The sequence below is a fragment of the Trichosurus vulpecula genome, chromosome 7 (genome assembly GCF_011100635.1).
Source record: "Trichosurus vulpecula isolate mTriVul1 chromosome 7, mTriVul1.pri, whole genome shotgun sequence".
Lineage (NCBI taxonomy): Eukaryota > Metazoa > Chordata > Mammalia > Diprotodontia > Phalangeridae > Trichosurus > Trichosurus vulpecula.
Genome location: NC_050579.1, coordinates 9,683,976 through 9,710,084, shown reverse-complemented (window position 1 = coordinate 9,710,084; position 26,109 = coordinate 9,683,976). Strand labels below are relative to the sequence as shown.

The following is a 26,109-nucleotide window of genomic DNA, read 5'->3' as shown; positions in this document are numbered from 1 at the left end:
GTGGCGGAGCTTTTGTGAAGCGTGCAGCACCCTAAAATACTGACAGTGTTTGGGGCAAGGTTGGGGCTGTGGGGTTTGGGGGTGGGGTGGGAGGGATGAGAGGGGAAGAGGGGCTCTGGGGGTCCCGGGTGGAGATGAGAGGAGGTCTGGGGGGGCTGGGGAGATGAGAGGGGAAGAGGGACTCTGGGTATGGGGTGGAGCTGTGGTGGGGGGCTGAGAGGGGGCCTGGGGGGCTGGGTGGATGAGAGGGGAAAGGGGGCTCTGGGGGCAGGTGAGGGCCTGGGGAGGAGATGAGAGGAGACCTGGGGGGCTGGGGGGAATGAGAAGGGGGCAGGGGGAGGCTGGAGGGGCAGCCTTCCAGTCAAAAGAGTCCCAATGACTTCTTTGGTTGTCATCTTTGTCTGCAGGTCATTTGATGGTGTTTCTGACCATGAACAGAACCATGACCCTTGTTATAGTGACTCTGTTCAAGTGCTTTGTCCCCAGTGAGTGCTATGCTTTGCTTGCGTCCTAGGTTCTGGGCTTGAAGGAAGAGCTAGATCAGCTCAAGAACAGTCTGACAAGTAGAAGTGATGAGCTCCTGCAGCTGAATCTGGACTTGGCCCTGCACAACAGCCAGCTCAGTGCCAGTGTCCAGGAACTTTCTGCTGAGAAGGCTGACTTGCAGGTAACCCGAGCTGGGCCTTTGTGCTGGGCCCAGCTTGGATTGACTTGACCTGTGCCAGGTGTTGGCCAGGCCTTGGGGTTGCGGGGCATGGCTCTGGAACCATCCTGGCTCTGGAACCTTTTTTCTGGAGAATATGAGCAGGTCACTTCCTAGGCACTGGCCACTTCACTGGGTTGTCCTGAGTAAAGTGCAGTGTGCATTCTGTGTACTGGGGAACTCCTACCTGAGAACGTGTCCCTGGACCCCAGGGTCCATTAGACAAGTGAGAGTGATAGTGCACGCATCCACCAGGTTGGCATGTGATAGGAAAAGGTCCTAGCACCTGAGTCTCAGAGGCTCTGTGTAGCTGAGGCAGCTGTTGGGAGATTCTTGAGGTACGGGATCCCTCAGGCCTGCCTTCCAGGGCACTGTTGTCAGGAGGGACAGACGAGATGACTGCTAGGTGTCATGTGGGTACCCAAGAGGCGGGAACCTGCTTGTGGTAGAATTCACTTTTTAGATCATGTTTTTAGCCTGCTGCCTCTGCAGCATTGGTAGACTCCTGGAAGCTCAGAGTCCAAGATACTGAGCAGCTGTCTAGCTGGACACTCATAGACCAAGAATTCTCCTCCCAAGGCCTGGCCTCTTCGTGGAGACAGATATCAAGCTGGACCTTGCAGCTTCTCACTGTCTTGTTTCGCCATGTCTACCTCCACTGCAAGGGATTGTGATGTGCCGTGGAGTACTTGGAGAAACCTGCCCTGTCCCCGGGCTGTTCTCATAGCCATCCCCCCAAGGAATCCCTGCCAAGGGTTTGCCAGCTCCTGCTTCTGCTCCAAGGAGGGCTTGCCCTCGGCCTCCCAAAGTGGCCGATTCTGCTTCTGGAGAGGTCTGAGAATGGAGTGTGGGGAGCAGAAGGGTCGGGGGGGGGGGCGGTCTGTGATTTGCTTTTCGAATGCTTATCCTACAGCAACCCTCCATTTTTCTCTTTGTAGCTTTCACCTTTTATCGTGGGTGGGCCCTATTCCATGTTCCACATGATAACCTTGATCCTTGAAGACAGCTCTCATGTCTTCCCAAGCCTTTAGGACTTATTCTCATGAAACATCTCCTGTTCTTCCAGCCGGTCCTCATTTGACATGAACTCGAGGTCTTTCACCATCACCTTTCTTTGGACACTCCAGTGTATCATTGTCTTCCCTAAAATGTGGCTCCCAGAGCTGAGTCTGTCCAGGACATAGTACGGTGATGCTGTCCCTTCCCTCATCCTTAACACTTCTCCACGCTTGATGTCGCCCAAGACGGCATTAGAGTCCGTGGCTGCATTTGTGCCTCTTTTCAAGCTTTTTTTATGTTTTTTTTTCCAATTACATGCAAAAACAATTTTTAACTTTTTTTTTTTAAATTTTGAGTTCCAAATTCTCTCCCTCACTTTGTCTTCATCCCCTCTCTGAGACAGCCAGCAGTTTGATGTAGGTTACACATATACAGTTGTGCAAAACATATTTCCATGTTAGTCTTGTTGTAAAAGAGTAAACAGACCACCCCCACTCCTACCCCCAAAATGAAAAAAATAAAACAAAAACTAGCCTGCTGTGGTCTGCATTCAGACCGTCAGTTCTTTGGAAGTGGATAATCGCATTTTTCATCCTAAAGACTTTGGAATTGTCTTGAATCTTTTGTCATTCACTCTTGTTGAGTCTGTTGACCCCACCACACCTGGGGAGGCTCTTACAGCAGCGGTGTGGAGAGAGGCTGGATTGCACAGGAGGATAGAGATAGGAAGTATCTTGGGAGGGTTGAGGGTGAGGGCCATATGAGTGGACAGAGAGGGATAGAGGTGGAGAGAGGCTGGCCGGGTAGACAGGGCTTGGGAACTGGTTGTCTGTGAGGGAAGGGCAGAGAACTGGGCATTCTGGAGGGGCAGAGTGGGGAGGGGGTGGGCCGGCGGGAAGAAGATGAGTTCTCTTTGGTACATTCTGAACTAGGGTTGCCTACAGGTCTCCCAGGAGAATAGACAAAGAAGAAGATGGAGAGTGGAGGACGGATACTAGGGGAAGCGATCGTCATCTGCCGTGATCTAGGAGTCCTTGGTGGAGGGAGGGTGAATGGACCCCTGGGAGCTGAGAGACAGCAGATGGGGAGATGCAGGATTGATTAGGAGCCAGGACATAGGAGATAAGGATCCAGCAAAGGACAGTGACCCCAGTGTTGACAAAGCACGCTGTGTACATTAGTGCATGGGATCCTCAGGGGCTGTGATGAGACCCCCATTTTGACAGAGAAGTGACTTGGAAGCTAGGAAGTTTGTCTGAGGCAGGATTGGAACTCAGGTCATCTTAACTGCAAGTAAGGCACTCTGCCTTTGGCACCACCCAGGCAGAGCCTGAGGAGTTGGGTCATCTTAGGAAGAGGGGAGAACAAGAAGAGAGCCAAAGGAAGGACCATTGAGGAGGGCAGGATAGTCACTAGTGTTAGATGTTGCAGAGTTCAAGAGGATGAAGACTGAGAGGTCATCAGATGTACAGTTAAGATATGGTGGCTGACCTTGGAGGGGGCCTTGTTGGTTGGACATTGAGATTGGAAAGCAAGTGTACCCTAAGGGCTTGAGAGAGGGAGGGAGGAGAGGAGGTGGAAGCAATGAGCTGAGATGGGGGAAAGCTTCAGAGAATAGTGGATGTGAGCATGTTGGGCCTCTTGGGGGGAGAGCCCACAGATAGGGGCGGACTGAAGAGCAGAGACCTCCTTTACAGTTTGAGAGAAAACTATCGGAGTCTGCTCTTTTCTGGCCCTTGTGCTGATTCGACATCTTCTAAATTGTGCTATCATTAAGCACTCAATGTCTTCATCTCAGCCACCAAACCAATACGGGTGACTTCTTCAGATGCTCCTGTAAAAGATGGCGTCCAGCATAGGTACCACAGAAAGCCCGTAGTCTGCCAGTAGAGCAACTTTGTTTTGCTAAAGTTGGGCTGGCTCTTTTTTTTTCTCAATGCTCATTAATCGGTCAGCAATGTTTATTAAGGGCTAGCTCTGCTGGCCAGACGTCAAAACAACCCCTGCCCCCCAGAAGCTTATGTACATCATTCTCATAGTGAAGCTTTAATTTTGCAGGGAATAGAGCAGATCCATTGAGCCCATGGTCTTCTTCATTTTGAAAATCAGGACACTGTGGGTACTGCTGGTGTCCTGTCCTATGGTGCTTTTGTCCCTCCACTGTCTTCCAGAGATTACGCAGAGTGGTTCAGCAGTCACCCCTGGGCTTATGTGGGCCCTCGCTGCCGAGAGGCAGTCCTTCTGTTCCTGCCTCATTCACTCCCTGACCCCCTCACCACAACAGCTCTTCCAGACTTCATCCTTCATCTGTTTGGCCTTAAGAGCCCTTCATCACCTGCCTCCTCTGCCCTTTCCCCAGCATGTCCTCTAGGATACAGTGCTCCCTTACTCCTGGTTGTTCCACCAACAAGACTCTCCATCTCTTGGCTCCTGCCTCCTTGCTGGAATGCTCTCCTCTGCTCTGCCCTGCTTGCTGACCAAATCTCAGCTAAATCCCAACCCCTCTGAAGTCTGGTGCTTATTTCCTCTATCCTAGATAGAATGTGTTTGGGTATATTCTCCTCCATTGGAGTGTGGGCCCCTTGAGGGCAGGGACCATCTTTTGCCTCTTTTTGTATCCCTAACACTTAGTTCAGTGCCTGGCACACAGGGGGTGCTCAGTTGGCTGGGTGACTGTCATCCTTCTTCCCCTGGGCAGGCATGTAGTTCATTTGGGTCAGGTGGTTGGAACTTAGTGAGGCTAGCCAGGTGTTCCTTTCTCTTCCTCCATGTAGCCACTCCCCATTAGCCCCTTTTGTTCTCTCTCCCAGTCAAAGGCTCTTTCTCCTTGGCCAAGAAAATGTGAGCAAAATATGTGTTGGCCAACCCCAGCACCTGGTCCTTGGTGACTTCCACTGTGCTCTCTACCTGGAGTTCTCTGGGGCTGGCCTTGCTCACCTCTTCTAACCCCTTCCTTTACAGAAGAGGAAACTGTGGCCCCAGGAGGCCCCTAGTGAGAAAGACTTCCCTCTAGACTGTCATTCCTTTCCACCGTTCTTTTAGATGACATCTGATACAGGTGAAATCATCCACAAATTATTGTTAACTCAGATCCCCCAAAAACAAATTTCCTTGTTAATTCAGCTCTTATCCTCCAAACATTTAGAAGCTGAGTATTACTTTCTTGTATTGGAGGAAATGAAATTTTGTAAATGATCTCCCTTAATCAGAAGCAAGGCTGGTATTTAAAGTGAAGAACACTAATTAGGTCGACTAATTTCAGTATTTTGCTGTGAGCTTTTAGTTGTACTTAAGACCTAAGTCCATGAGTTAGAGAATTAATTTCCTGAGACATTTTGTATTTAAAGAAATAAGTGTATGTTGTTATCTGTTCCCCCAAAGAGGGTGATAAAAGAAACTGTATTGGTTAGGACAAGATAACAATACTCCACTCAAAAAACAACTTAATTAGACTCGTAAAACAAAATCCAAAGCAAAGGTGGTCCCTGATTCTCCTCCTCAGCCTACCCTGGAGGACCAGTCCCTTTTGGGGAGTGTCATGGCATGGTTCATGGCACTTCTTTCCTGCTATTTTCGTGTGTTCTCAAGGATACAGAAAGGCCCTAAACTTAGGGCCTTCAGAAACCATGACTGTTTTTATTGGAAAAACAAGTGGTATCATTGTAGCAGGTTATTTTACAGTCTTCTTTATTATCCTAAGTACAATACTTCAGTGAAATGACCCCTTTCAGTGAACAAATCTGAATTAATTTTAAAGGAATAATTCAAACTGTGTGATAATTGTTTTTAAAATAGGTTGGCCTGAAGCATATAGTCAGTAGTCAATAAACATTTATTAAGCAACAACCTTATACCCAGGCACTGTGCTAAGCTCTAAGGACACAAAGACGTCCCTGCCCTCGAGGAGCTTACAGTCAAATATCCCCACCCAAGCTGGAAAGCAGCAGTGGGGGTGGGGGTGGGGGAGAAGCCAGAGAGATTTGCAGTGAGAATGTCAAGCAGTCAGGCTGGAGATGAGGAGATGGGAGTCCTCTTCAGAGGAGCCAAGGGGCACCAAGCAGTCTGAGTAGCAGGCCTGCTCCAGGTCGATATGGCTTGGTTGAGACCTGTAGGAGCTTCTCTCGAGAAGCTTGGTTAATGACGGGTCCCAGCCAGATGTGTGGAGAGCCGTTATGGCGGAGTGCCCTGTACCTCGTGGCCCATTGATGATCCATCCAGGTGGCGTGGCCCAAGGGCCAGTCAGGGCTGCATCAGGCGCTTGCAGCCCTTTTCTCACCAAGCTGTCTGTGGGCTTTGCAATCTGCTTGGTGGCCATCTCTGGCCCTGCTCTATACTCGGGCCAAGGCTTACCCAGCACCCATTGAGTGACGGTGCCCACAGGCCTACCTGACAAGGTGTCCTTCATGCAGACCTGGTCAGATGGTGCAGCAAGACTCTCTTGAGTCCTTCGAGTTAGCATTTGGTCGGTTGTTTCTAAAGTGCTGTGGGGTTATTCATATCGCTGTTGCCAGGACCACCTGGCAAGTCTGTTGTCTCAAACCTCACTGAAAACTTGACATTTAAGATGCTCCAACAGCTCTATCTTTGATTTTCACAGGCATTTCTACAAAGCAAAGAAAAGGAGATTGTGTCTTTGAATGAGCAGATTAAGGGATTACAGCATGAGGTAGGGCATATGGTGAAGCCCAAGGTGATGCCCCTTTCTGTGTTCTGCTCATGTCCAGAGTCTGAAATCTCCTGGGAAGGCCCGAGATTCTCTCCCTGAGAGCGGCAGGGCTCCTGGGATTGGGGTCCACAGGTAGTGAGGCTCCACAGATGGGTCACCATGGTTCTCTTCTCTGGCCTGAGTAAGATTCTTAGGAAGTGAGGGGAGCCTGGGGCTCAGAGACCCCAAAAAGTTCCATGGGATGGACAGTGGCCCCTGCTGACACCCCCCCATCCAAGGCCATGTTGATCTGCCGTGGATGATGGGGTGGCAGATGGAAGGAGGGAGGATCTCTTCCCCTGAAGATAGCTTGTAAACTTGGACAGGGAAGAACTCCCCTGCTGGCCCTCAGAGGATATTTGCAAACTTCCTATTGAAATTCTGTGTTCAGTGTTTTTTTGTAAATCATTGTCCTGCCAACTTCCTTAGAGACCCTTTATCAGCTGTGGTTCACTTCTTCCTGGGAAAGGGGAGGAATTTAGCAGTATTGCCTGACTTGATTTTGTTTCCATTTCCACTGGTCACACAAACCAAAAAGGTTCTTTTAAGAGGACCTAATTAGTAGGGGATAGGAAAGCACAGTCAGAGCGCCTCAACCATTTTCCAGTTTGGATTCCTTCTCCTTGGTCCCTGGGGTGCCTTTTCTACTTTTCAGTTCTGTAGATATGTTTGATTATCCTCGATGAGGTAAGAAACACAGTCCTTGCCACATGTGGCAGAAGCGATTAAAAATTCCTCTGTGCAGCTCATTTTTGTTACCTTTCCACCTCTGTAGAGCCAGGAATTCTACATTAAAACTGTTGCCCCTTTTTGTGAGGTCAGAGAGCTAATGTGCCTGTCTCTCCCCTTGTTGTCTCATTGTTCTTCTCATCCTTCTGCTGTTTTTCACCTTCACCTCACTCTCGGTCTGGCCTCCCCCACTGCAGGCAGAGTGCCCCTGGAGGACCCCAGTCTACTCTCTCTTTCTCCTCCTCCTCCTCTTCTTCTTCTTCTTCTTCTTCTTCTTCTTCTTCTTCTTCTTCTTCTTCTTCTTCTTCTTCTTCTTCTTCGGCCTTTCTCACAGTCTCTTTTTCCTCAGACCTTCATGGACCAAACAGCTCTTAGGGGCCCCGTGGACTGTGTTTAATTGGGCTATGCCCACAACATCCCCTTGTCAGAAGGGCCCAAGTCTCTCTCCCTGACCTTCTGGAAAGGTGACATCCAGGTGTCTGTTGCTTAGAAGCCCATCATCCTAGAGGAAGGAGCTCTGCCATTTCCTGTGTTTAACTGGCCTGTGCGATGTGCTTTCTACTCAGGTAATGAAAGCCGGAAGCTCTGAGATAGAGGAGCTAAAAACTGTGATTGAAAATTTGCGTGAGAACCAAGAACGGTTAAGAACGGAGAACCTAGAAGAGGTAGAGCAGCTGCACGAAGTCATCGAGAAGCTTCAGCAGGAGCTTTCTCTGCTGGGGCCCGTGGTTCATGAAGTCAGTGATAGCCAGGGTGACTCGGACAGCTCCCAGGCTGAAAATCTGCAGCGTGAGCTGCAGAGGGGCCTCTTTTCTTTTCAGGCCACCGATGCCGGCAATGAAGCGAGGAAGCTGCTGCAGGACCCCCAAGTGAAGCTGCTGCAGGATGAGCTGGAGGAGAAGGAAAGACAGTTCCAGCTGCACGTGGAATTCCTTGAGCAGGACCTACAGAGCGTCCGCACGGCTTCCGCAGAGCAGCTGGGCCTGCTCAGGCACCAGCTGTCTCTGAAGGAGGGGGAGGCCAAGAGGACAGCCTCACATGCCCGGCACTGGAAGGCTGCCTTCCTCAAGAAGGAGGCCGAGGTCAGCACTCTGACTGAAGAGAAGGGTGTGTTCCTGGCCCAGCTGGAGGTGCTCACGGTGGCCTGCTCTCACCTGGAGAGGGAGCTGGAAAGGCAGCATGCGTCAGGCTCCCAGGAACCTCCCGAGCTGCAGATGCTTCGGGCTCAGTGTGTTGGCCTGAACCTGAAGCTGCAGGCCCTTAGCCAGAAGCTGGTCACTTACCAGACGGCGCTTGATCAGCACCAGGCCTGTGGTCCCCAGTGTCAGGGGAAGATACAGAAACACTTGAAGGAAGTGGACGCTCTCAGCCCACCTAGGACACGGGGGCCTGGGCAGCTTCAGTCTGGAGCTTATGCTCAGGAGGATCATTGGAGCAATCGGGTCTCTAAAGGAGGACCTTGTGCTCTGGCTACCACAGAGGAAGAGCCTGGTCGGGATGCAGGGCCATGGCGGCTGGCTGCTGCTACCCAGGGGCAGTGTGGTGATGGATTGGTATGCATTGTTTGAAAAGAAATAATGTACAAATGAAGGCAGGCATGAGTACTGGGGCTTTGAGATCCATTCCAAGGTATCCTTTTCTCCCATTAGTGTGACGGGGCTGATGGACATGGCCCAGCTCATCTTGGCTCTAGGCTTGCCAGAGGTACAAGGAAGTCCTGCTTTCTGTGCAGTGGACCCAATCTAGAGTTCTCTCTTCCTGAACTGGCTTCTTCACTCACTCTTCCCTTCTTCCTTCTAATCTGGGCAGTAGGAAAAGGCTGGTGCTGGCGGAGGTGCTTATAGCACAGCGGTACCCCAATTTAGATCACTGAGGCTGAAGTAGGATCAGAGATGTAGGTCATTGTAATGGACCTTCAGGTCAGGCCTACTCTTATTTGCTTTGGATCAGGTGGCCTTGGGGCAGAGGGGAACTGACAGACTTCTTGTTTGCCTTGAAACCCACCTGTACCTTCAGAGCCCTGCTTTTGGGCCAGGGTAGATAGTCCTTACTGGTAGAGCTTGTGCTGTGCTGGGAGACAGCCTTGGAGCCCCCAAACTTCCCCGCACAACAGCGAGGCCTGGGGAGGGTGCGGGGCAGGGAGGCTCTTCAGTGCAGGCTCAGCACAAGACATGTATGTATATGGTAGGACCTTATCCTTATGCACAGATGGAGGTATCATCTGCTTTCTCCTATTTTCTTAACTGGTTTCTTAGTCAAAGGGCTTTGCTTTCTTTAATTTTTTTTAACGTTTTCTTTAAAAGAGAAAAACAATGTTTAAAATTCCCCATCTTAAAAAAAAATTTTCTTAAAAGCTGCTTTTGAGTTGTAATCGATGGTGAAGCCCAGCTCAGCCTGCTAGGACTCAGACCATGTAGAATGAGGCCTGTGTCATTCAGCTATTGGCTCTAGAGCAGAGCTGATGTCTGTGCACTACAGTCTGAACACCTGACATACCCACATCCTCCCTTTCCATGCTCCTACCCACCTCCCACAAGCCTTTCTTTTTCTAAGTTCACCTACTCTTACGAGTGGGGGGCAGGGAGCATCTTGGCCATAACGCAGCAGACACGCCCTCTTGGGGACTTGTTGCTGTTTGCCTTGTTTTGGGTCTTTTCTGCTCACTCAGACTGTTAACACCTGGACATCCATGGTCATATCTTGAACGGTGTCCAGCCCAGCAGGATGCACTTAGTCTTTGCCCTTGGGATGTGCCCTCTGCGAGGGGCACCCAAGGGCACCAAGGATTAGGAAAGGATGCCAGAGCAGCCAGCTGCCACCTAGGCCTCGTGGCTTGTCCAGAAGTCCCCTTGATCTCCACGTCTCCAGCCCAGCCCCTCTCTTGTTGGGAGGATCGAGGCCACCCGGGTTCTCTGCTTACCACAGTATTCATTTCTGTGTTTATTTAGAGTCTAGTTGAGGAGCGGGCATTCTACACTACAGACCTAGTGATACGCAGAGAGGCAGGTCTCCAGAGGAAAGAGAATGTGATTTCAGTCCTGACAGTGTGTCAGAAGCAGCTGGAGTCTGAGCTCATGTTTATGAAGAATAAGATGGAGCTGAGTAAAGAGGCCAGCAGCCAGCTTGTAGGAGCAAAGAAGGTACCTTAGGGCCAGGCCAGAGGGAGGACTCCCTGGGTGGGGGGCAAGGACAGCACAAGCATGGATTAGTGGCCTGTTGTGTGCCAGGCACTGTGCTAAGTGCTGTACAAATACCTCATTTGAGCATCACAGGCAGGTGCTATTATGACCCCCCTCTTTTTACATTAGAGGAAACTGAGGCAGACAAGTGAAGTGACTTGCCCAGGGCCACACAAGCTCCTAAGTGTGGAGGCCAGGTTGGAACTTGGGTCTTCCTGACTCCAGGCCTAGAACCTGATTGATCTGCTGTGATTCCTCATGGTTTTGGTTGAGGTGAATGTTAAGTCATTCAATTAGAAGCAGCAGATGAATATGGGCAAGACAGTGGTGGCAGACCTGGGGAGCGCCTGAGTGATGATAGGACAAGGCCAAATTGGGGGGCAGTCTGGGGGAATCGGCTTGGAACGCGGGAAGGGCAGGGACTGGATCTGGAGCACAGGATGGCTCTTCAGTGGAATCTGTGAGGGAGCATAACAGTTAAAACTAGGATTAGGCAGTGGGATGCACAGAAGACAGACACGATTGTGAGTCAGAGTCGGTCCGAGAAGAAGTCCTAGAATTGGTAACTGCAGGAGACAGAATGATGGGGACGAGGCAGCGAGTCAGAACTTCTGAGGATGTTGTCCTCAGAGGAAACTTCACTTCTGAAAACATACGTGAGCAAAATAGAAAAAAGGAGGATAAGTGAACTAAGCTTTAGTTTTAAGAAAAACTGGAGAAAAAGAAGAAAAAAAAACTAGAAAATTAACCAAATAAACTCAGAAGAAGAAATCTTTAAAATTAGAGGAAAAATTAGTTAAAAAGAAATATTTCCCTCATGCCAGTTTTCCCCCCACTAACTTCTTCCCTTGTCCAGTCTGAATCCTATGTGTGCTCTCTCCCTTTTTCTTGGTCTGAACTCTGGGGAAGGGAGTGTTACCTGACTGTCTCGGGCCTGTTTCTTCACTTTCTGAAGCCCCTTCCTCCGCCAGGACTCTTCTTGTAGCCAGAGCCTGTCCACTTGCTGGCAGTGTGTCCCTGTCCAGAGCTCTTTAGAGAAATGACAGAGCCGAGTTCACACGTGGCTTGTCCCACTCGGTGGCTTCCCGCTGACCAGGGAAGCAGCCCTTTCTTCTGAAGCACCTCACTGACTGGGTTGGGAGGGTTTTTCAAGAAGCTGGTGTCACTTCTGCTTCTTTTTCAGAGCTGAAGCATAAATCTAGTTTGCTTCAAGCAGCAGGAGGACCTTTGGCCAGCAGCGCTGGGGTCAGGACTTCTTTGGTTTGCTTAGATTCGAAATAGAAAATCACATATCAGTTTTCCTAAGAGTTTAGCTAAAAAAGTTCAGCTTTTTAGTAATCTGCATGTCTTTTTCCAACCACAGATTCAGCAGAAACCAATGGAAAGTTATCAGCTGCACAAAGAAGATCTGATAACCCAAGTGAGACACATCCAAGAAAAGCTACATCACCTGATCAAGTCTGTATCCTGTGGAGATAGCAGAGAGGCTGAAGGCTGGACACGGCTGCACCCACGGGGACTGTCAGAGCACCCTGTAGTGGCAGGTCCTCCCCAGAGACCTCATAGGCGTGTCTCAAGGACTGCTCAGGGCCAATCACCAGCTGACCCAGGCCCTCCCGCCTCACAAGGGCCAGTCTCCAACATCCTCTGTCACTTGTGGGACTCACCTGATAACATTCAAAGTCCTGATCCCCCAGGACAAGTCAGACACAAATTCAAGATGGACCAGAGCCTGGATTCTTTTCCAAGCAGCCCTAGTGGAGACCTGTATGATGCTGATCCCCTGATTTCCGATTGCTCCTACTTTGAGGAGCGAACCCCACCATTGATGAAAAGACAGGATTCTCCCCCTGTAGATGGAAGTGGGTTTCCTCTTGAGCCAAGTGAAGAGTCTGCACACGGCTCGCCTTCTTTGGCCCATAGCGCCGAGAATGGGTCACAGGATGCAGAGCCCCTGGACACCATTCAGCACTTCCGAGATACAATCCTGGACACGGATGCCTCCTCGCTGGGCTCCCCGGAGCTGGTCAGAAAAGACTTTACGTCCGAAGGTCTGCCTAGCATCCATCTGACGCCCCTCTCCCAAGCTGCTGACCTGCAGAGCCCGGACTTGGCTTGGCGATCATTGGCTCTGCAGGATTCTTCAGGATATTTGGGTTATCCTGCTCTCTCAGGGCTGGGAGCAGCCCCCCCAGCTTCCCAGTCTCCATCTTGTAGGGAAAAGTCACAGCCTGATGCCAGCCATGACATCAAAAGGAGGACACTGGTAATGTGCACCCTTTTTTCTCGTTTTTCTCCCTTTGTTTCTCCATCTCTGTGTCCCAAGGTGCAAACAAATTGGCAGAGGAGGTAGAAACTTGGCCTTGGGACCTGGCTTCAAGCCCCGCTGCCCTGTGCTGGGTGGGTTACCCTGGACAAGTCTCTCCCTTGTCACTGGCCCCAGTGGCTCTTTAAGACAGATGCCTTGCAGGAAAGAGTGACTTGCATCGTTAGAAGGAATGGCCTCACCTGGGAGTTCCCCCGATCTGGTCCCCTAGCTCTGTCCTTGGGTAGTGTGGCTTCAGTATGTTCCCATGGAAATGGCTTATTCCTCTCCTGCCCAGCTCCCCCATTATTAGTTCACCTCCTGGCCAGAGTATGAAAGCATAGCTCAGAGCCCAGTGGTCAGTGCAGTGTGTAGGCAAGGTCAGGTCAGCCCCCAATCTGTCGTCCTTTGGGGGGGGGGGGGTTTGGTCCTTGAGGAGAGGGAGGGAGGGAGGCCTGAGGGGCTGCTGAATTTGTAAAGAATTGATTTTCGATGTTGAATTTGGGGAGCACTTCATCTGTGAGAACGGCGGGAAGGACGCATAGGACATTCATCATGCTAGTGTCGTGGAGGTAGGGAGGCGGCCTGTGGTCCTGGCTTTGTTCTCTTGTGGTCTGAGCAAGGCCCGAGATCTTTTCCAGGGCTGAAGCTGGGGAGTGGGCTCAGGATGCGGACTCATCTCCAGAGCAGATGCTTTTGTCTTTTCAAGTGAACTCCAGGTTTTGGATTTTTTAAGCAGTTTTAAAGACAATAATAAATCCTAAATTCCACTTAGCAATGATTGAATGGCTAAGAACTAACCGTCAAGTAGGTATTAATTTTTTTTTTCAAAGGAAGTCAGTTTTCTGATTGAGATTGGGGATTTACTGAATCTACCAGGGCTGTAAGCATTTGTGAGCCTGGGGTGTTACAAGGGAGCAGCCAAGGACTAGTCTGGAAATCTGCCTGTTTTGAATAGGAAAAAGATGGTGAAGACTTCATCACACCAACGGATTCGCAAGCAGACCTGCAGTCCAAATCACCTGGCTTGGGCACGGACAGTGATGGACATGACGCCGGTGAGTTGGTGCTGCACCCAGGCCTCTCCCCAGAGCAGGGCTCTGAGCTGGGCTGCTCTGAGGCAGGTCCCGAGTGGTTTGTTGCCAGGAGTTGTAGGGGGCTCATATTCCCAATGGCAGCGATAGGGTGGGGGTGGGCAGCACAGCCCCTGAGCAGGACAGGCCGATCTGGCCAAAGACTCATAAATGTCCCAGCTTGTCTTTGGTTTCCGTCTGATCTATAAATGGCTCTCTTCAAGCAATTAATTCTTCTTTTCCCTGGCCTTGAGTAGAGAGTGTGATTGCTGCTTTTGTGCCAGCGCACCTTGGCATCCTCCTCCTTGACCCCAAAAGCGCTGCCCTTCTCGTTGGCTGAGGAGACACAGACTGAAGGGACCCTTCCTTTTCACCTGCTTCTTAGAAATAGGCCTGCACGGCCTGGTGTGGAGAGATCACTTGTGATCGCTCTAACCTTCTGTCTTTCTTGTATTTCAGATTTTCCAGACAAACTGAAGCAAGATTCAGAAAGATCGAGACCTCTACACACCCACCTTGTGGCTCATCTTCAGAAATCTGGAATGGTTCAAAGGCCTTTCAAACCAATGAAGGATAAGTTAGACATGCAGTCCAAACAGATGAAGGTAATCCTCCTGTGGGGCTTGGGAACATGGGCTCCGTCCCCAGGGGACGTTACTACACTTGGCATAGGCCTCGAGTTGACATCAAAGGCCCTTGTGTTGGACACCATATCTAGTGTCTTTCCAGAGTAGCCAAGCTTCAGTCCACACAAAAACACCCTGAGCAAATCCGGGAAAGTGACAAGAGTCAGGAGAGGCCCCCAGGAGCCAGAAGGAAATGCAGGAATCCCCGCTCTCTTCTCAGCAGTCAGGGCAGTGCCGGCTGCTGAGGCTCGGGCAGCATTAGCATCATTGAGAGGAGTAGGAGAGGGGCTGGAAGATGGGCACGTGCATTCAGGGTCCTGCCCCGTGGCCCTCACTGCCTGCCCACAGCAGGCAAGGTCTCTGCACTTCTCATTCTCAGTTGGGGCATTTGTCAGTGCCCAGCGTTAGCTTGGTCTGTGAAGCAGCCTGGCCCTGAATGCCCCGAGTGGTGGCAGAAAGTGGCAGAGGCCCCATTGCCGCCACTTCAGATTTGGGTTTTTTTAGATCTAATTCAGTGTCGAATCATTCTTAGCTCAGGCCTCAGCTGCTCGTTTCATCCCAGATCAGCCAACAGGTTCCCTGGGCAGCTTGGCAGCCAAACAAGCACACAAATAATTGCCTTCATTTTAATACCTGATGAGTCTTGGGCACACTCTGCCAGGGATGCTGAGAGATCGAAGCATGAATAAGGCCCTTGGTGTCCTCCAGGCACGGCCCTCTTAGTCTGGAGAGGGGGTGTGGTCATGCACAGAGCACTCCCTTTCATTGACAGGAAATAGGAAGCAAATACTTGTGTGTGGAGGGGGGAAGGGGAGATGCAGGTGGGGGGAGGGAGAGAGACAAGGAAAGGGGGGGAACAGTCAGGGAAGGGGCAGGAAGAGGGTTGGGGGAGTGAGCACGCCCATGCTTTTTCCCTGGCCTCGCCACACCCCGCACTGCCCTCAGAAGCAGGCTTAAAAGGAGGTAGCTCAATCCCTGCCGAGCTGGCCTTCAGACACTCTCCTCCCAAGTGTCATGGGCTCATTGCCATTAAGAGGGGTAGAATCAGAAGGCTTGTGGCATTCACAGAAAGAAGACCCTCCTTCAGGCTGGGATGTCCTGGAAGGTCTTAGGAGAGAGATGGCCTTTGCTGCTGCCTCTCAAGTCCATAGATATTTGGGCTGAGGGAGAAGGCCAGTTGGAGGCCAGGCATGCTGGGCAGGTCCTGGGGCATGATGTGGGGGTTGGGGGAGGAGGAGGAAGGCAGGAGCAGATGGGGCCTAGGTCGTCAGGGGCCTTGAATGGCAGACCCACTAGAGAGGTTGGCCATGGGGAGGGTGTTGGAAAGCTGTGTGGGTTTTCTGAGCAGGAGCTCTGCTTTCTGACCTCCCCGTGCAAGGCCCTGTCATCCTGTCGAAGGGGCCAGTGTCTCACACCTATGGCCATGCTGTGCCTGGGACCACAGAGGGGGAAACTAAGGTCAAGTGGCTGCAGGAGTCCTGGTGGCAACAAGAGTTTGCTCCAGGAGAATCGGAGGCTGGGTACCTTGTTAGCTATGGGGGTGGGGAAGCTGTCCCAAGTGAGAAGCTTCATGCATGCTTTCAATAGTTGATTAGTGGGAAGACGCTGAGCTCTCTTCTGACCATATTGAAGTGGTCTCCAGGGGTCATTCAAGTAGATGTTGGGCAAGGGAAGCAATGGAGGAAGAAGAGGGTCCAGGAGCCATGGGGGCAGCGGGGTGCCAGGGATGATGGCAACTGAGAAAAAGCCACTGAGTATTGAAATGAGGTGAGTGGAGGCTTCGTTTGAGTCATGGGGCTCTGGGGTCTTCTCACCAGGGATGGAGGAGTGAACAGGCACAGAGGAAGAAGGTGGAGAAGAGAATGAGTCTGGGGTGTTGGGACAGAGAGGACATTTGAGCCTTGTGTGCAGAGGGGGAGCCAGTCTTTGGTGCTGGCATTTTATGGAGCCAAGTGCTCTTGGAAATGGGAGCCCAGCCCCGGGTGGGGCATGGAAGGGCTCCAGTTGAGAAAGGCAGGGTCACCAGGATGGGGAGGCCTTGATCATTCCAGAAAACTAGGACAGGGCTGCTGCTGGTGGCATTCACTGTGCCCTTGGTGCCCATCAACTCCCGTCACTGATGGACAGGGCATTGCCAGGCATTGTGACATCAGCAGTGTTAGGCCCACACCTGGAGGCATCTTGTTGTCCATCTGGCTTCTCCTCTGGGTGCAAAGGGGAGAGGAGGCTCTTGGAGGGTGGTTCAGGCTCCATAGCATGAAAGGACAGGAAAAAAGATGCCTGTCCATCTTTCCTCCTGAAACTTAGAGCAGGCAGAGGCTCGCTCTGGGGGGGACTCAGGTGAGGTCTAATTTAATGGGTGTCTGAGGCCCTGACCTCTCTCTGAAGCTTCTGTGGTTTAGGGCTTGCTGCCTCTGGGACATTCTCAGTTAGCTGGCCTCTCACAACTGAGCTTGGTGAAGTCATCTAGGGAGTCCCTACCCCAGGGCCCTGAATCAGCTTTGCCTTGCTGATGTCCAAACCCCCCTTAAATCCCATTTTGTCTGAAGCGTGGGCTGGACGAGCGTGTTCCAAAGATGGAATTGGAAAGCAGTTTTCATGCTTTGCCATTTACTGGAAACAGCAGAATATCCTTTGGTTTTGTGTCAGATATCCTATTGCACTTCTCCAGTGCCCAGATGGCCAGTGCCTTGGTTTCCTTGCCTGGTGCTGCCCTAATAGGTGCTTGGCCCGACTGCGGCTGCTCCTGCGGCAGAGGCCCTGAGTGCCCACCAGTGCAGTGGCAGGTGGCGTCTGCCCACCAAGTGTGGCTCTGTTCGGCTCTGCTCGCTTCAGGCCTTGAGCGGTGAGCTGCGTGGAGAGAAGCGCAGGCTCGGGGGCAGGAATGCCCGGCCGCTTGTCCGTGACCTCCGGCGAGTCTTGGTGTCCTCAGCCAGATGGGAAAAAACATTATCGGGCTGGTCTGTAGTTTGCAAAGGCCCAAGGAGACTGTCTCTCTGCAGGATTTTGTGAACTTTACCATGCTCTGGCACCATCAGGGATTAGTAGTGTTTTAAGCGGCCATAATCATCATCAGAACACTTGTGACTGAGGCAGCTTGGCCTATTGCAAAGAGAGCTGGTCATGGGGTTAGGAAGAGCTGAGTTTAGATCTCTCCTCCCACACCGCCAGGCTGCATAACCCTGGGCAAGTCCCTTCTTCACTCATGCTGTCGAGGATGGTCCGGGTCTGCTTTGTCAGGGGGCAACCCCTCCCTGGGGATCCCTGTGTTCACAGAAATCAGAGAGCCCAGGCCTCTCTCCAAGTGCCTTGTGTCCGTGGCTTAGGCAAATGCCTAGAGGTGAATACAGTTCCAGATAAGATAACTTGGAGCTAGCCTGGAATTTGCATTTTATCTTTGAGACTTTAGGAAGCAAATCTGGGAGTAAGGAGGGAAGGAGAGAGAGAAGAGAGAGACTGACCCTGTACACTAAGCACTTTACTACAAACATCATCTCATTTGATCCTACTGACTGCCCTGGGAGGCAGGTGCCATTGTGATCCACATTTTAGAAGGGAGGAAGCTGAGGCGGGGTGAGGTTATGTCCCTTGTCCAGGGTCACACAGCCAGGCAGTGTCTGAGGCTGGATTTGAACTCAGCTCTACCTGACCGCAGGTCCAGCTGCTTCAGACAGGCATCATCTCAGGCAGGCAGATTTCGGGAGTACCTTTTGAAGGCAGAAAGACTCTAACTGGTGCAGGAGGAGAGGGGGACCCAAGAAAGGTCATGAGAACAACCTCCAGTGGGGATGGGTTTGGGAGTGGCCATGAAGTGAGCCAGTGGGCAGAGGTGGTGAGGGCAGCACTGGGCCTCCTCCTCCCTGTAGGTCACTCAGTAGTGTTGCCACCATCCACTGAAATCAAAAAGGATGGGGGAGGGGGACGGTGCTGGTGGGCCTGCTGGGGATGGGGGGACATCTGCAGGGGTGGGGATGAGACACATGGGACACAGGATGGACAGACAGGCATCCTAGGGCTAAGGGAGTGGGAGCTGAGATGAGGCCGGCTGATGGGCGCGAAATCTGAAGGAGGGGTCGAGAGCTGGTTGAGGAGGAGGAGAGAATGAGAGAGGGTCGGGGCTGAGGTGAGAGGGTGCGATTTCAGGGATGGGGTGATGGGCCTGGGGAATGTATGGAAGCCCCCAAGGGGCATGAGCGAGTGCGGGGTTAGGCTTTGGAGACTGAGACCTGGGAGCCCTCAGAGATTGCAGTGGCCTGAGAGCAAGCAAATGGGGGTGGCATCAGGAGGATGGTTTGGCCACGGCAGCAGGTGTGAGCGGCCACCGGGCCTGGTCTGGCAGGAGACAGTGAGGACAAGAGAAGGATGAAGGGGTGTGTATCAGCCCCAAAGCAGGGGCTTTGGGTACATGGTCCAGAGCCAGGAGAAGGGCCTAGAAAGGTGGGCAAAGGTGGGCTGGAGGTTGTTAAACCTGAAAGTTGGTTAAGGGAGGCAAACAGAGCTAGGTGATAGAAAAATTCATATTACTTAAACATTTGTTTATTCATTCATTCATTCATTCCCTTTAAACTTAGCAGATACATGCGTGCATGGGGGCCAGACTAAGTCTGACTCCCCGAACAAAGAAATGAGGAAGCTTAAATACATTTTTTTGGTCCCAACACAGCAGCCTGCATGACATCACTTTTATGATCCCCGTGTATGTTAATTATGATACAAAACAAGGATTTTCCTTAATGGAATAGATTGTAAATACAACAAACAAATCAGATAGTTGACAAAGGGTCAATTGAAATTACAACCCAGGATTTCTGTGTTTAATTTGCCATTAACATTCCATGACATGGTATATGCCCACAAAATATTAAGATAAGGAAAAGTCACATAATTCAAGATAGTGTCTGGGGTCAAGGTTTTCACCCTTAATGGCCATGGACAGAGGAAAGGAATGCTCCATCTGGGTTCGTTGACATAAGATAGAGAACAAAGAGACTGTTAGGGTCAGCCTTTTCTTCTGGTTAATTGGTTCAGACTCTGAGTCTTATTGAAATTACAGAAATGATATAAAATGGTATGAAATGTTCCACAAGGTTCTGGGGGGAAGGAGTCAGGGGGTCTTCAGGGAATGTGATTGAAGAGAGATGATTCTCTGTTGAGGGGTGGCCTGGCCTTGCCACCTAGCTGGGGCAGCTTCTGGGGTTGTGGGGAGAGAGAAAAGGGGAGGGGTGTAGCAGCTAAGGCATGAGTGTGTGTGTATACGTGTGTGTGTGGGGGGGTGTAGCATCCGAGGGATGTGGGGGGGGGTGTGGCAGCAGAGGCTGCCCCAGAGGGAAGGCTCCATGGCCAAGCAGGTCTCAGCTGTCCCCCAGGCAGGAAAGCCCCACTGCCTCATGGTTCAGGAAAGCCGTGTTGGACGTGCAGCCGCTGATGCCATCCTCTGTTTGGCTCTTAGGCATTACTGAAGATGGTATGCGATGAGAGCCAACAGATCTTGGTCTTGTCCAAAGCTGAAGCCCCTGGCCCAGAGCTGGGCAGTGACCCACTGAATGCCCCGCCGGATTGCTTTCAGAAGGAGAGGCAGGGCTTGCTGGACGCTGTGCAGGCCCTCAAAGACCACCTCACTAAAGTGCCTCCCAGAAGCGAGTTGAAGGTCAGGGTGGGATGGACAGGGCTGCCAGGGGTAGGTGGGCGGGCCTGGCGGTGTGGTGGATGATGGCGTCTGTCTGCCTGTGCCTAGCACCAGAGCCCTCCTGGGGCTTGTACAAGATGCCCACCCCACTGGCCTGAGGCATGGCTTCAGGGTCTGCTCATGTGGATGGGGGGAGCTCATTTTGTTATGGACATAGAATATGTGGGGGGTGGGGTAGTGTCCAACCTGTTAGAAAAGCGGCTTTTCTGGAATAGCCTTAAGGTGCTTCCTGACTTTGTTCTCTTGGGGTTTAGAACCAGACAAGTACATTTGAGTACTGTGTTGGGGGAGGGGGCAGCTTTTCTAATGGGGGACACCCTGTGCATTGTACAAGCCATGCCCATGCCCCAGGGGGGTTGGCCTCTGGGAGGGGGGTCCCTATTGATCATGCACCTGGGAGGTCTGGACATTGAGGGGAGTTGTCCTCCTTACCACATTCTGGCTTTGTTTCATGTTGAAGGAACCTTCGGACACAGGCTTTGACTGGGGAGAATTTCTGCAGGCTGTCCAAGAAGTCCTGGAAAAGGAGCGGAATGTGCTCAAAATCGAGCTCCAGTCCAAACTGTGCAACCTGGAGTCAGGAGATGACAGGTCCCTGCTGGAAAAGCTGGAGGACGTCGTCAAGGAGCAGGTAATGGCAGGAGGCAGGCACGCCGCTGCCGCCTGCCCCGCCCCCCCCAACCCGCCTCATCTACATCAGGGTTTTGTGGATGAAGTCATGGTGCGTTCATTCCACCTTGGCTCTTCCCTCAGGGAGAACTGCAGAAGAGAACTTTGGAGAACCTTCACTTGAGTGACCGGAGCAGCCTGTTGTCCGAGATCCAGGCCCTGCGTGCCCAGCTCCGCATGACCCATCTCCAGAACCAGGAGAAGCTGCAGCAGCTCTATGAGGCCCTCACCAACGTCGAGGACCAAGGCAGCAAGCAGGAGTACCAGTTCCGGAGGCAAGGTGAGGGTGGCAGGGCACGGGTGGGACAACACAGCTGGCCACCTGGCCATGCCTGCATAGTATAACTGGGCTGCTCTGCTCCCTGTCTTCCCCCAGTTGAGTTACTGGAGTATAAAGTGGAGCAGGAGAAATGCATAGTGAGTGATTTGCAGAAGACTCTCACTGAAGAGCAAGAAAAGAGCACAGAAAACCAGAAGCTTCTGCTGGCGGCCCAGACCACAGCCCAGGAGCTCAAGACTGAACTGGCAGAATGCAAGCAGGAGAAGGAGACCCTAGCCCAATCCCTGAGAGAGACCCAGAAAGAGGCTGCCCACCTGAGGTACAGGCGTGTGTGGGTGGGGAGGGGACAGGAGGCTCACTCTCTGCCTTGCCACAACCCTTGGGGCAGCCCTTACACCCTGTGCCATGAGGGTCCATTCCCCCTCATGTCTCCAGTGCTTTCCACAAAGCAGGCCCTTGTCCAGCTGGTGGCTTTCCTCTGGACCCCTTCAGCTTATCTCTGCCCTCCCCATAGTGTGGTGCCCAGAATCTAGCACAAGCCCAAGCCCCAGATTGGTCTGAACAGGGCCAAGGGCAGGGCCTCATGCCTTGGCAGACACTGAGGTCATAGTCTCAGAGGGCTCCCTCCTATCATCTCCTTGACTCCTGAATGTGACCAAATGGTTATCTAGCTCCACATCTCTGCATGATCCTTCATTACCAGTCAGGTGGCAGTCGGTGGATAAACATTAATTAAGCACCTTCTTTATGCCAAGTGCTGGGGATGAAAAGAGAGGCCCAAGGCAGCCCCTGCCCTTGAGCCACTGTTCCCCAAGGTGCCTCCTCCCATAGCTGAGGAGAGATCCCTGAGGGGGAGAAAAGAGAATAGGGAGGGATGCCCCCAGTTAGTGGGTGTGGCATGATTAACCAAGGAGACTGAGAAAGGGGGGGAGCTGAACAGTGGGAGAACCAAGAGAGAATTATGTCACCAGAAGCCCAGATCGTCAAGCACTGTTAGCATGTGAGAGGGACTTCAGATGAAGGATGAGATCAGCAACTGGATCACCAAAAGGTCACAAGAGGCTCTATGGCGGGGGGGGGGGGGGGGGGGGGGGGGGGGGGGGGGCATCTTTTTCAAGGACTTTTGTTGAGAAGAGGAAGGGGAATAGCAAGGATCCAAGCTAGCGGGGAGGGCTGGGAGGGTGGGGTGTGATGTGAAGGAAGGAGAGCCAAGGTGGCCTGTCAGGGCACATGGAAAGGGGTGAGTGTCTTCTCTTCTCCCTGCCTGGTGTGGCTGCCCCAGGATTCTGTCCTGCAGCTTCATTCGGTCCTTCTTCCTTGTCCCTCCTTTCCCGTGGATTCTACTTGCGTAGTATTTCTCTCTCTCTCTCTCTCTCTCTCTCTCTCTGCTCCAGGAGCTCCCCTACTGCACCCCCTCCCCTTTGCTAACAGGGCTTCCCGTGCCCTGGGCATTCTAATGCCTTCCGTCTGCAGAGCTAGTCAGTCACCCTTAGACACCATGCAGCCCCAGGCTGGCACAGACTGGCAGCCCTGTGCCTTTCTAGCCTCTCTCAGCTGAGCCTTAAAGGATGAGCAGTGATCATCCTTCATCAGTTGGCAGTGATGTGAGGAGGGGCATGCAGGTGTTGGCATCACTCTCGGCCTGTAAATGCTTGTTGACTGAGAAAAGGGAAATTGGGTGGGGGAGGTGTGAGGAGAGCCAGGCCCAACAAGACCAACAAACGGGTGGGGGGATGGGATGCGGGGGCAGGACTTGACCCTGTGGGGAAAGAGGAGAATCAGAAGATGAGACTGCGCCAAGTGATGTGGAGAAGGCAGTGCTTGGGCCAAACAGGAGGGCACGGAATCTGGTGAATGTCCTCAATGCTGCAGTCTTTGCCTATGAGGCTTGATGGAAACCACTGAAGCTGTTTAGCCTGGGAGATGCATCAGGCTTTTGGTTGTGTCAGACCTCCTTCAGGGCCAGAACTAAGAGAGGCAGACAGAGCTTTGATGCAGGAACACAAACGCCAGCATGTACTACCCTTCAGGGTCCAGCGGGCTCTGGACCAGTTAAAGGCACCCACCTAGAGGCCCTTGAGGAAATTAAGCAAACAAATCCCCAAGTACCAATAGAAATGTTGGGCACAATTGTAGGGTTCCATTGGTCTAGAGCTAGAAAGAGGTCTCAAGAACCCAGTGTCCTAAGGTTGACTAAGGACACTTGGCTTTTGATTCACAAGCCAGAGATCCTTCTGCCTGGGATCTCTCTGTGAGCCATGCTGTTCACCGCTTAAGGAGAGAATGCAAGAGAGCCGGCTTTTGTGGCCTTTGTCTGTGCTGGTGTGCTCACAGCAGGTGACAGGTTCTCAGAAGGACATTAGTGCAGTAGGAGTTCTGTTTTGGACATGTTGGGTTCTAGATGCCCACAGGCCATGCTGTTAGTAATCTGGAATGGACAGGCAGGAGGGCAGAGAGGATTGGCTCTGGAGATTTGGGAAGTGAGAACTGGGATTCCCTGACGTTACCCGGAGCGTCTAGAAAGGAGAAGAAAGAACGTAGGACCAGGCCCGGACCATGCTCTTCCATACGGACTGGGGATCAGGTGCTGACACTGACCGCCCAGGGCTGGAAGGAAGAACAGCATTAGGAAATCCAGGGAAGGAGGCAGACTGGTTGGCAGAGGCAGAAGCTGTGGAGAACTCTCAAGGAGGAGGGCTGAAGAACGACCTCTGCTCTAGCTCGCAATCTGTGATGCTTCAGACGCTGTGATTGAACAGTTAGGGAATGTTCAGCAGCCCTGGAGAAATATTTCCAGGAAGGAGGGGATAGAGGAGTCATCACTATCATTTCAGATTCTGCAGAGAGGAATTGAATGGGATCTGGAGGTCGTTAGAATAGCTATTTAAGCTGAAAAGAAATCAAAGTATGTTCTGTGGCAGCCAGAAGAAACTGGCATCTTTGGCTGCTTTAAGAGAAGCTGGCACTGTCCTGTGCCGGGGTCAGCCCCAGCTGGGAGTCTTGTGTTCAGTCCTGGACGTGGTGTGGTCTTTTAGGCAGAACCACAGGGTGGTGCAGCAGAGGGTTAGGAGAAGAGTGGAGAGGCCTTGAGGTTTGCCTGTCAGGATCTGTGGGAGGAACTAGGGACAGTCCAGAGTTGGAGACACGATAATTGTCTTTGAGTCAGCCTGAGGAAACAGGATTATTAGCTTTGGTCTGCATGACCCAGGAAGGCAGAGCCCCAGGAATCAAGGCTTGGAGTTGCAGATTGAAGCTTGCTAGAACTCTCTGAAAGCGGCCTGCCCCAATGGCTTTGTTGGGCCAGCTGTGTTGGCAAGGGGTTCCTGGTCATGTCGAGTTTGGAGCAGGCGGCTTCAGCAGCATCTTCCCACTATAGGCCTTTAAAGGACAGTGAACTAGGAGAAATCAGAAATGACAGGCTAGCATCAGACAGCAAATGCCAAGTCAAATTGGGCCAGGATTGTCAAAGTGACAAACACTGTTGTGAGATCAGGCAGAGCACTGGGGGGCTGGGGGGAGTCGGACAGGGATTCTCTAGCAGGGTGATGGGGAAAGGGAAGAGCAGAGCTGGAGCGTTTCTAAAAGCCATGCAGCCAGGAGAGAGTAGAACTGCTGCTGAGTGGGCTCCTCCAGCCCAGCTCTGGGTTTGTTTTTAGGATCAGCACTATTGGAGCACCCCAGAGCGTCAGCAGAGCTAGTGGGGAGGAAGAGCCTGCTTGAGGTAGCAGCGTGGGCAGCCACAAGCTGATTTTCTTGTTCGGGCACTAGAGGGAAAGGCAGGATGGGTGGGGGATGGGGGGTGGGGGGTGGTCCTGAGGAGTCATAGGGAACAGAGCCGGATGAGGGCTCAGCAACCAGAGCTGCTCAGCCAGGGCTCGGCCCAGCCTGTGCCCGCTCAGGAAATTTGATAGGGAGCTTTGTGCTGTGTGCTCCTGGGACTCCTTTTCCTAAAGTGAAACCATGTTGGTCCCTGTTCTTCATGTAGATCCATACTGGAAAATAGAGAGCAAGATCTGAAGGCAGCCCTGGACAGGCTGCAGGCTGAGAAGCAGAAAGCAAAGGAGCTGGAGGCCCTTGTGGAAGAGGAGCAGCGGCAAAGTGTGGAGAAGGCCGAGCTGCGGTCCAAGGCCATCGAGGTGGGTGCGTGTGGAGCCTGGAGGGAAGCAGTGGCATTCACTGCCACCCATGGCCCCCTCACAGGCCGGGTGGGTGTGCCCATGACTGATGCTGGGAGGTGAGGCCAGGCTGCAGCCATAGCCCTTCTTCTCCCCATGCAGGAGCTGCAGGCATCTCTGGACAAGCAGCGCAGCCAGAACGGGCAGCTCGCAGTCAGCCTCCAGCATGAGCAGGCTGAGAAGGACAACCTGAAGAAGGAACTTCAGATCGAGTACTCGCGCTGCGAGGCGCTCCTATGCCAGGAGCGCAGCCAGGCGTGCGAGCTCCAGAGGGCACTGGAGGCAGAGAGGAGCCGCTCGGCGGAGCTCAGTGAGGCCCTGAACCATGAGCGCCTGGTCACAGAGCAGCTGAGCAAGCGTGCCGGCGAGGTGTGCACGCAGAAGGAGGCCCACCTGCAGCACGCCTTTGTGCGCAAGCTGAAGGAGGAGAAGGCTCGGGCCGCCGAGCTGCAGGCGCTGCTGGAGGATGCCCGCCAGCAGGGTGTGGCCAGCCAGAAGCAGCTGGAGCTGGAGGTACAGATGCACCGCGAGGAGCTGAAGAAGGAGAAAGAGGTGAGTGTGCTGCTGCAGGCCTCAGCGGACGCCCTCCAGACGCAGAAGCAGGAGCTGATGTTTTATCTGGAGGAGGAGAGGGCCAAGCAGGGCAGGCTGCAGGCAGAGCTAGAGCTCGTACAGACCAGGCTGAAGGAAGAGGCCGGCAAGGAGGCCCGGAGGGAGAAGGAGAGAAGGCGCGAGGCCCAGGCAGAGGAAGACAAGGGCAAGAAGGGCACGAGAGAGAAGGAGAGGCTGGTGAGGCTCGCCTGCCCTGTGACCCGCGGGGGGCCGGCCAGCTGGGCCTCCCTTCCTGGGGGAGGGCCACCAAGCTTAGGTTCTCCAGGGGTGCCCCATCTGCAAGGTTACACCATGACATGTGCAGAGTAGTGTTAGGTGGGGGGCGGGGGGGGGCAGAGAGGAGGAGGAAGATTCCAAGAACAAGGCCC

At 52.6% G+C, this 26,109-nt stretch overlaps 1 protein-coding gene across 1 annotated transcript in view; it reads left to right on the top strand.

The window, feature by feature from the left end:
* Positions 1-26,109, top strand: part of PCNT (pericentrin) — a 116,283-nt gene that overhangs the window by 67,228 nt on the left and 22,946 nt on the right. The window contains exons 34-45 of the mRNA XM_036766831.1: positions 515-667; positions 6,300-6,368; positions 7,703-8,689; positions 11,679-12,581; positions 13,579-13,678; positions 14,153-14,298; positions 19,769-19,966; positions 20,466-20,636; positions 20,759-20,954; positions 21,051-21,273; positions 24,940-25,090; positions 25,232-25,681. Of these exons, the coding sequence (XP_036622726.1) occupies positions 515-667; positions 6,300-6,368; positions 7,703-8,689; positions 11,679-12,581; positions 13,579-13,678; positions 14,153-14,298; positions 19,769-19,966; positions 20,466-20,636; positions 20,759-20,954; positions 21,051-21,273; positions 24,940-25,090; positions 25,232-25,681 (3,747 nt within the window). The remainder of the gene's footprint in view (positions 1-514; positions 668-6,299; positions 6,369-7,702; positions 8,690-11,678; positions 12,582-13,578; positions 13,679-14,152; positions 14,299-19,768; positions 19,967-20,465; positions 20,637-20,758; positions 20,955-21,050; positions 21,274-24,939; positions 25,091-25,231; positions 25,682-26,109) is intronic.